The sequence below is a fragment of the Misgurnus anguillicaudatus genome, chromosome 2 (assembly GCF_027580225.2).
Source record: "Misgurnus anguillicaudatus chromosome 2, ASM2758022v2, whole genome shotgun sequence".
NCBI lineage: Eukaryota > Metazoa > Chordata > Actinopteri > Cypriniformes > Cobitidae > Misgurnus > Misgurnus anguillicaudatus.
Genome location: NC_073338.2, coordinates 15,994,326 through 16,005,290, shown reverse-complemented (window position 1 = coordinate 16,005,290; position 10,965 = coordinate 15,994,326). Strand labels below are relative to the sequence as shown.

Here is a 10,965-nt window from a genome sequence, read left to right as displayed (position 1 = left end):
TGCTATTTGGATATACCAAATTACTTGTGTTGATAAGGAGATCCGAACTGAATTACAAATTTAAATTTTTATAAATTGATCAGAGTGAAAAACTTTTTGAAATCATTGAATTTTGTTATTAAATAAAAGGTTGAGGATTCCTTTAACGCATTAGGCGTTATAAAATACCAACTCGGTTGTAGCTGAAGGGGGTGCAAGGCCCGTTGGATGAAAGGTCCACAAATACTGTTAATGGCGGTGTAAGTTAACAGAATTAATTAAATAAAAGGTTGAGGATTCCTTTAACGCATTAGGAGTTATTAAATACCAACTCGGTTGTAGCCGAAGGGGGTGCAAGGCCCGTTGGATGAAAGGTCCACAAATACTGTTAATGGCGGTGTAAGTTAACAGAATTAATTAAAAAGGTTGAGGAGGCCTTTAATACATTAGGTATTATAAAATACCAACTCGGTTGTAGCCGTAGGGGGTGTTAACACAGAGCCCAAACGCCCTCCTCATTATCTCTGGAGATTTCAATCATGCCCCGCCATCCTCTACTCTACCCACATTTATCCAGTATGTTTCATGTTATACTAGAGACAATAAAACATTGGATTTATTTTATGCAAACTCAAAGGAGGCTTACACTTCAGCACCCCTCCCCCCTATGGGTAAATCGGACCACAACCTGGTTTATCTCCAACCTGTGTACAAACCTCTTGTATGCAGGCAACCAGCTGTTTCCCGTACAGTGAGGAAATGGTCTGATGAGACCAATGAGGCTCTGAAGGACTGTTTTGAAACAACTATGTGGGAGGAATTATGTAATAATCATGGAGAGAATATTGACAATTTAACAGTCTGTATTACGGATTATATTAATTTCTGTGTGGAAAATACTGTACCTTCCAGGACTGTAAGGTGTTTTTCCAACAACAAGCCATGGATTAACCCTGATATAAAGACTCTTCTTAAAGAGAAGAAGAGGATCTTTAAATCTGGAAACAAGGAAGATCTGAGAAATGTCCAGAGAGAGCTGAGAAGGAAGATCAGAGAAGGAAAAGCATGCTACAGGAGGAAGATGGAGGATCAGTTGCAGCAGAACAACGTCAGTGATGTGTGGAAGGGGCTAAAAACCATCACTGGTCATAAGGAATCCAACTCTCAGGTTGAGGGTGACCTCAAGTGGGTGAATGATCTAAATCTATTTTTTAATAGATTTGACCAGCCACTCTCACCTACCTCCACCCAGTTCCCTCTGCTGAAACCTCCCCTCTCTGCTTGCATAGCAGATTGCTCCAGCCCCATCATTCTCTGCACTGCTATTAACTCACAGCCTACACATAACACACCTAACTCTCCCTCCCTGCTAATTCCCCCCAGCCCCCACTCCAACCAATACACAATGTTCCTTACTGAGGCACAGGTGAGACTGGAGCTCAGGAAAACCAAAGTAAAGAAGGCTACAGGACCAGATGGCATCAGCTCCAGACTACTTAATACCTGTGCAGACCAGCTGTGCGGCATATTGCTGTACATTTTTGAACTGAGCCTCAAGCTGGGGAAGGTGCCACAGCTATGGAAAACATCCTGTGTGGTGCCTGTACCAAAGACGTCGCGCCCAAAAGACCTGGGAGATTATCGACCAGTAGCGCTGACCTCGCATCTGATGAAGATATTAGAGAGGCTGGTACTAACTCATATGCGACCTCTAGTGAGCCCATTAATGGATCCACTTCAGTTTGCTTACCAACCTGGCACTGGAGTGGAAGACGCTGTCATCTTCCTCCTGAATCGTGCTATTTCACACTTAGAAAAGGCTGGGAGCACTGTGAGAGTCATGTTTTTTGACTTCTCCAGTGCTTTTAACACTATCCAACCTACGCTTCTGAGGGATAAGATGATGTACATGGGAGTGGACCATAATCTGTGTTCCTGGATATTGGACTATCTTACAGACCGATTACAGTATGTGAGGATCCGTGACTGTGAGTCTGACATGGTTGTTTGCAACACTGGCGTCCCGCAGGGAACGGTTCTGGCTCCGTTTCTTTTTACCATCTATACTGCAGACTTCAAGTTTAATTCATCAACCTGTCACCTACAGAAATTCTCTGACGACTCTGCCATCGTTGGTTTGATTTCAGATGATGATGATAGGGAGTACAAAGTACTGATCCAGGACTTTGTGGACTGGTGAAAATGGAGCTGCCTCCAGTTAAATGCGGGGAAAGCCAAATAACTGATGGTGGATTTCCATAGACGTAAACAGACTTCTTTACCATCAGTGAACATTTAGGGAAAGGACATTCTGAGAGTGGACTCTTATAAATATCTGGGTGTGTATTTAAACAATAAACTGGACTGGACAGATAATACTAAGGCAATCTACAAGAAAGGGCAGAGCAGACTCTTTCTGCTGAGGAGACTAAGGTCTTTTGGGGTGCAAAGAGAGCTACTGAAAACCTTTTATGACTCTGTGGTGGCCTCAGTCATATTCTATGTGGGTAGTATGCAGGTGTAGTATCATCTCTACTGCAGAAAGAAAGAGTTTCGACAAGCTGATCAGGAAGGCCAGCTCAGTCCTGTGGATTCCTCTGGACACCGTACAGGAGGTGGGAGAAAGGAGGATGGTAGCAAAGCTATCATTATTGTTGGAGAACGACACTAACCCACTGCATGAAACGGTTTCAGCTCTGAGGAGCTCCTTCAGTGACAGACTGTTACATCCTAAGTGTCTGAAAGAGCGATACAGACGTTCTTTTCTCCCTGCTGCTATAAGACTTTACAATCTGAGCTGCTCCTAGTGAACCAGTCATCATCATTATAAGTACATCGTGTTGATACAGACATTTTTTGACATGGGCAAAAAATAGAAATTTTGAAAAAGTGCAATATCTTTTGGGTGCAATATGTCTATAAACTATATATACTTCTTTTGCTAAAATGTTTATTATATTATTATGTCTTATGCTGTTGTAACACTGAAATTTCCCCATTGTGGGACGAATAAAGGAATATCTAATCTAATCTAATCTAATCTAATCTAATCTAAAGGCCCGTTGGATGAAAGGTCCACGAATACTGTTAATGGCGGTGTAAGTTAACAGAATTAATTAAAAAGGTTGAGGATTCCTTTAATACATTAGGTATTATAAAATACCGACTCGGTTGTAGCCGTAGGGGGTGTACAGCAGCCCGTGGATGAAAGGTCCACGAATACTGGAAAGAAGAAGTGACGTCTTAATGTGAATTGTATTGTTGATATATTGTTGTTATTTTTGTGACATTCCTGTGAAAGTTGTATTGTGTTTGTATTGCGGGTGAAACTCCTGTAAACTACTGGTGTATATATCCTTCTGCTAGAAAAGAGTGACGTGTTGTGCTTTTTGAAGTTTTGAACGCTTGTAAATTGTGTGAAAATGGCAGAGTTCCAAAAAGAGTGTGATGAATATGGGTGTTCACCAGTGTATGTACAATGGCAAAAAATTATTAAATTAATGATGGCCCAAACTGGTCCTAAAGATGTTAAGAAAAGACAAAAAAGAGGTTGCATTAGCGTGGAACACGTTGAGAGAAGAAAACTGTTGGGAGGCAGAGGAGAAAAAGAGAGTTCCTCTCACGCCTATTATTTTTGCCATGGAACATAGACTGGTACAATGAAATTGAGATTGTAAAGGCAGAAGAAAAAAGTGGTTTGGCAAAGGGCCAAATGGGACAAGTTTAGAGAAAGAGTTGAGAATTGGGATGAGATTAGCTCTGGTTGCTGTTGCTATGCAGGCTATTAAATCAAAGAAAAAAAGGGGGAGTTGACAGTGGTGCAGCTGCAAAGCAAAAGGAAGTTGAACACGGAAACAGTCAGCCAGATTCAAATGTGACGCCTACGGCTCCTCCTTCAGCCCCACCCCTAGTGAAATCGATCTACCCCTCTTTGCACACACCTCCTCTGTATGAGACAGCCAAGGCCCCGATGCAACAGCCTGTGTTTCAAATTAATAGCGGTCAGGTAGATGTAGAGGACAGTGATGAACTAAAAGAAATAAAACATGAGCTGTACAAATTAAGACAAACTGTCATTAAAGAGGGAGAGTTTATGTCTTCTGCCAGGAGGTCTAGGGTTGTTGAAAAACCCATTGATTTCTTGCAGCCATATACACCAAAGACACCAGTGATACACCCACCCAGCGTTAGTGGTGTACATGTTACACATGGAGCATGTGGGGGTCTTGAGGGTGATCCTATAGTTAGTCCCAACATAGACAATGAGGAAGAGGAAGGCGTTGATGACCGCTCGGAAGCCAGTGAACAAAAGGAACGCGGTGCACACTCCAAAGCACCAAGTGGTCGTAGTAATGGTTCAGAACCATCGCTACACTTAAGAGATAGCAAAGAACAAAGAAGGGGGACAGGTATGCAGAGGGAATTGAAACAGTTAAGAAGTATGGTATTAGAGCAGGATTGTGAAAAGCATCACCTAATACATTCAAAGGAACCTTTAAAGGTTACCATGCAAGGTGAGATGTTTCTTGAAAGGTCAGGCACCAGGTCTGGTATAAACTACCACCCAACCAGTGAACACCCACCACAGACTCAAGTGAATGCAGAGAGATCAGACATAGACAATGAACGAGAACATCAATTTAATCAGTGGATAACATCCCACCAAATACCAAACAAGCCACCACAAGTACAGTCGAACGTAGTCCCCACACCCCCCGCACAGCTTTTTGGAGATAGGGAACAAAAGGAGGTAGATGGTACACAATATCCCATAGTGGTGCACAAAGGAACTAAAAAATATCAACCATGGACACATAGTGATCTCACTGCTATAATGAGTAAACTCCCACCGATTACCAGTGGAGGAGGGAGATGGTTAAATAAATTAACTACAATGTGTCATGGTGTAGCTCTGGCCGTGGGTGATATCAGATGTCTGTTAGGACAAATTTTAAGTAAAGCTCAAGTACAAGATTTTGAAGAAAATGCCAATTTGACATTGACAGATAGCGACGCATTGTATAGTACGGTGAGTACAGACATCGGTAAGGCGCTTAGGGCCCAGTTTCCCACTCCACCAACAGTGTACCAAAACATTAAATTCAAAATTAAACCAGATGAGACAGGAGCAGCTTATTATTTCAGATGTAATGCTGAATGGGAACAATTAACAGAAGAAAATGGGTTAAATAACCCAGTCACCAGGGACATATTCAGGTCAGCTGTAATGGCAGGTGCACCAGTGGGAGTCAAACACACCATGGAAAATAATCCAGACATCCCATCAGCTTCTAATGAACTATGGGAGAGTCATTTGGTATTCTACATAGAAAAGGCCTTAGATAAATCTAACAAAGACTTGGCTGAGGTTGATAAACTAAAAAATGAACTACTTAAATTACAATTGGAGCAAGCAAAACAGGCCACTAACAAAAAGAAACAAATGCCACAACAAGCCCAACCACCCACCACTTCAGGTTGCCCCAATGAGCAGAGACCCAACCAGTATCTAAACCAGTATGGCCCACCAGATCCATATACAGGCCCACCATATTCAGGGAATCACTGGGGAGGGTATCAACAGTATAGAGGGGCTCCCAGAGGGAGGGGTAGCGTAAACAGGGGAGGATACGGCGGCCCTGGAAGTAGTGCATGTTTTGTGTGCGGACAAGAAGGTCATTGGGCCCGTAGATGCCCTCAAGCTGGGCCACAGCCCCAATATTCCGGTGTAAGGTATCCACTTAACGCACCAAATGCAAGGGGATGGGATCCCAATAGAGGAGGTGGCGGGCGTGGAAATGGTGGTTTTGGCAGGGGACCACCAGCGCCACACAACTCATCATCACCTGATTTAATGGCGCCTGTGTACCCATCATGGGGTCATGGTGATGATGCAGAGGAATGACGGGGCACACAGGGAACCACCATGAGGGGAATGGCTGAGCCCCTCATGGACATAGTGGTAAACGATAGACCACTAAAAGCTCTAGTGATATTGAAGCTACATACTCCACTGTAATAAGAGCCACCTTACAGTGAAAAGATTTGAGTAATAAAACAGTGAGTGTGATGGGTTTCTCTGGTGAAATTGAAAAGTGGCCATTAACTAAACATTTACCAACAACAATTGCTAATCAATCTGTCTCGCATTCATTTCTGTACTCTTCCAATGCACCCATTCCTTTACTGGGCAGAGACTTGCTAATTAAATTAGGGGCCAGAATAATATGCTCACCTGATGGTGTCATAGTTGGATTTCCAGATGGAAATAATATAAATTGTTCATTGGGGTCAACAGAGACAGGAAATCAATGGATGTTGGTGGGGGGAAAGTATAAAGAGTCAGTTGACATTTATTGGGCAGAACTAGAGACAGATTGGGAAGATGAGATGTCCAGTAATAGTGTAGTGACCCTTTACAACACATATATGCCATGGATAAAAGACATAGCCCTATTTCTACCACCCATAGATCCATTACATTGTACTATGTTTTATGACAGGTTTGATAACACAACCTATGAGGAACTTTTTCAGACCATTGAGGGAACCAGGTGGAGGTTGGTGGGTGATGGCATACTTGTGGGCCAACAGGGCGTGGCAGCCCAAATAATCTTATCAGAAAAACAAAAAGAATGGTATAAAATGTCTGACACAGCTGCACCTCACATTTCACTGGCATTGCATCTTAATCATGAGGCTAGAGAGTTAAGCAGCATGGTTAAAACAGTACTCACTGTAACTGATTGGCAGAAAACACATATAACTGGTGTGTTGCATTCACACAGCCATGATGTGTATTGGATCAAACAGCAAACTGAGGATGTCGCAATTTTAAAACATAAGCAGCTGGCCAGAAGTAATGGTAGGGAAAACACAGACGGTGAGGGAACGGAAAAAATGATTGAAAGCATGCCACATGACCTATGGTCTCAGGGCCCAACTGATGTAGGTTTTGTAACATCACTCCAGTTTCATTTAAATTGTCTACCACAGAACCAGTCTGGGTACCCCAATAGAGAAATAAACCAGACGCAGAGGAGGGAGTAAGGAAAAAAAGTAGAGGGTTTATTATACAAACAAGTTCTAACTACAACCTATTCTGAATGGAATACACCCATTTTTCCAGTACCAAAACCTGGCTCAAACAAGTATAGGTTAGTACATGATCTCAGAGCTATAAACACTTTGGTGGAGACAGGAACAATGAATGTACCAAACCCATATGTGGCCCTGTCCAATTTGTCGCCTGCACATCAATGGTTTACATGCATTGACTTGGCTAATGCCTTTTTCTGCATAACCATTGCTGATGAATGTAAACCATGTCTTGCTTTCACCTACAGGGGGCGCCAATACACCTATAACCGTTTACCTATGGGGTTCATTTTGTCACCAGGCATTTTCAATCAGGTGTTGCAACAAGAACTGACCAAATGCATGCTACCTGACTGATGTGTACTGATTATGTATGTTGATGACCTGCTATTAGCAGCCACGTCCATGGAAACGTGCATGGAAGCTACTAAATTGGTTTTGAAACAGCTACACATATCAGGTTTCAAGGTGAGCAGGGAAAAGCTGCAAGTTTGCAGACCATGTATGACCTTTATGGGCAGAATGGTAACAGCGCAGGGTTCAACATTAACCCCACAACAGAGACAGAGCATCATTTCTCACCCAAGGCAAGAAACTGTTAAAGATATGTTATCATTTCTAGGCCTCACGGGTTTCAGCAGACAGTATATACCAATGTATGTGTTAGCTACTGCACCTTTAGGGGAGTTAGTGAGAGAGCAGGGCATGAAAAACCTGAGGGCAGGGTTACTGTGGACCCCAGAGGCAGAGCTGGCCTTCATTTCACTAAAAGCACAACTATCACAGGCAGCCCATTTGAATTGTGCAGACTACGCTAAGCCGTTCATCCTAGATGTCTCTGAAACACAAAACAGTGCACACGGGGTGTTATATCAGAAGTCGCAAGGTGGTAGGAAGGTTTTGATGTACAGCAGTGTTTTATTGGACCCCATTGAACAAAGACAGCCAGCATGTGAAAGCTACGCAGCAGGCCTTGCGAAATTGATAACAAAAACATCACACATTGTCATGGGCCATGCACTGACGGTACTAACCACACACTCTGTAATGTCATTCGTAAATTCAACTGCTTTCACTTTCTCTCCCCTCAGGAAGCGGAAGTTAGCAAAGATTTTGGCAAGCCACAACATTACGTATGCGCATGAGGGAGTTAACATGGCGATCTAATCAATGAGGGTGAGCCACATGACTGCATACCATTGACTGAAAAAGCAAACAAATTGAGAGATGGTTTGTTCAGGTACCACTGACAACTCCCCCACTGGTAATCACACTGTTTACAGATGGTTGTTGTTTCAGAGCAGCAGATGGCACATTGAAGGCAGGTTTTGCAGTTGTTGAACAGGTTGAAAATGATTTTGTGACAAGAATAAGTGGCAAATTGGAGGGTAAACAGTCAGCACAGAGAGCAGAAATGATAGCTGTTGTCAAAACCTTGTGCTACGCTGGTGAAGAGAGGGTGATTATTTATAGTGAATCTGCATATGTGATTGGTGCAGTATATATGGAACTGCCATATGGCAGATAGGTGGGTTTGAAACCAGGAAAGGCCGGCCTATAATACATGCTAGCGAAGCCTGACATATGATACAGGCTGTGAAGGTACCTAATGAAGTGGCTGTTGTCAACTGCCTAATAAACCACTTATATCCCCAACCATGGTTTCCCAAGACAAAGTTAGATCTGACAAATTGACAAACAAGCACTGGAATTGACAAATAGTTTCGGGGCTGCTCATCGCCCCAATGACAGAGCAAAGCTGAAATAATGAACCTGACTTTGACATTAAAACTTGACTTGACAAAATCTGTGCACAGACAAAAATAACATGGCTTGACGCATTGCCAATTGCATTAATGTCTATTCGCTCTTCTGTTAACAGGATTTCTGATTTCACATCCTTTGAATTGCTTACAGATCGACAGTTTCCAGGCCCACGGAACGCCTTGGTGCAGGATATAATCCTGCCACTAACTGATGATGTTTATTTTTACAAACTAACTGCTATAATTAAAAATTTTTCCTGCCAGGCTAAACGACACCGGGACAACGAACAAGTTGTTACAAATGATGATTGAGTGAAAGTGAAGGTGTTCAGATGGTGCTGGGCCGAACCAAGAGGGTCCAGGCCACCGAGAGTAAAAGCAAGAACCTAACATTGTGTTCAGCTACAGGGCAAAGGCGACACCTGGTTCCATCTCTCTTCATGTGTTAAATGTGATTATCCCAGCAGGTCTCTCACAGAAACCGGTGTGGACCTGAGGACTCAGGTCCAAGAGAGGGAGAGTGTTGAAAGTGAATCAGCTGGAATACAGAGAGAACAAACAGGAAGTGAAACATCAGTGGTAACACTCGCACAACACCAACAACAAAGTCAACAAACACAAACACTCTGTAAAATTGTGCATAAAAAAGGTGACATTTTTTCCAGCCCAGCAACAGAACCACAAAAGGTTGTAAGACAGAACAAACACACAGGTGAATGTGCAGTTACCCATGAGGACGACGGCAGACTGATCTTTCATTTAATAACCAAACAAAACTGTACTGATTTACCAACATATGAGAATTTTACCAACAGCTGGGGTGTGGGTTAGATAAATTGGATTTCCAAGTGCTGGAAATCCTGACAGAAGTGTTCAGGGACCTGTCCTGAACATCACAATTACTGTTTATTCATTATAACCTGGGTAGCTACATAACATATTGACCTTCGAATTTCGAATTTCTTAAGTTCCTTATATAATCTTGCATTTCAATGTTTCCTTTTGAATTTAATTTCTAAGTTTCTTATACAATTTTACAGTATTAATTTTATATTTTAATTTTCTTTTTCCTTTTTGAACTTACGATTGTTTTTTGAGTATTAGCCAATAGGCATAAGTGTATTTTTTCCACAGAGATGAAGCTATATGGAGATTGGAAGGTTCTGTGGGCCCTAGGGGTTATAGCTGCAATTATAATCACCATAATATTTGACATAAGCAATGGAGGTAATCTGAGAATTGACAAAAGGTCCAAAACTACATCACAAGATTCGTGTGTACAGAGATATGGGGGAATTGAATTAAATTACACACAAAAAAAAAAAAAAATTCAACGACATCATACACCTTTGATTTATGAACATCTATAGTGGTCTCAATTGGAGTATTTGTGGCCATACTGGTCACTTGTGGATGTTGTTGCATTCCCTGTCTTAGATTCCTATGCAACAGACTGATAGTGTCTGCAATAGAGAAAAAAGAGAATAATCCACCCCCATATAGCATGCCCCTATTAGGCCTACAGAACCTCGAGGATGATGAAGAAGAAAATGTGTGACCTCTTTCAGAGGTCAAGAGAGGGAATTGTGGAATTTGATGTTGTTTAAATGTATTCTACTAATCATATCATTATAATTCAGCTTATGTGTGCCTTTACAAAATTGATTCCTGTGCTGAAAATATGAGGGCTGTCTGTGTGTGTGTAAAAACTGCAAGGTCGTGGTTTCGGTTGAGCGTAGGACCGACCTTGCAGCTGCTAGTGATAGCCAAAATAAGAACAACGCTTGAAGGAGAAAACACACAGACAAAAGAAATACATGCTTTTGATATTAATTCACTAATAATCATTCATTTTCAGATTATTGCATATAGAAGTGTTTGGATTTATAAAATTAAATGTTGTCATGAATATTAATGTATTAAAATATATAAATGATTATGCCTTTGTGCCCATGAATAATGTAGAAGATTGTCCTGTAATAAGACATTGCCATATAAGGATGAAATGCTCTAGGGCACAAGGTGTTCTGTATGTTTGTGTGGTATATACCCCCACAGGCTGAAACTGGGTGTGGTGATGGAGTCAGATCAAGGAGGAAAAGCAGCCTTTGTGGGTGGAGAT

General features: G+C 42.0%; 1 protein-coding gene and 1 long non-coding RNA gene across 2 annotated transcripts; both read left to right on the top strand.

Annotated features, from left to right (window-relative positions):
* The first annotated feature begins 473 nt into the window (after positions 1 to 473).
* On the top strand, positions 474 to 2,179 carry LOC141366155 (uncharacterized). The gene has a single exon (XM_073871534.1). The coding sequence runs from the start codon at positions 647 to 649 to the stop codon at positions 2,177 to 2,179; it is 1,533 nt and encodes a 510-aa protein (XP_073727635.1). The 5' UTR covers positions 474 to 646.
* A 2,269-nt stretch (positions 2,180 to 4,448) lies between these two features.
* On the top strand, positions 4,449 to 10,172 carry LOC141368835 (uncharacterized). Its single transcript, XR_012372261.1, has 2 exons — positions 4,449 to 6,728; positions 7,546 to 10,172. It is a non-coding gene; the product is annotated as an uncharacterized lncRNA (long non-coding RNA).
* Positions 10,173 to 10,965: the final 793 nt, after the last annotated feature.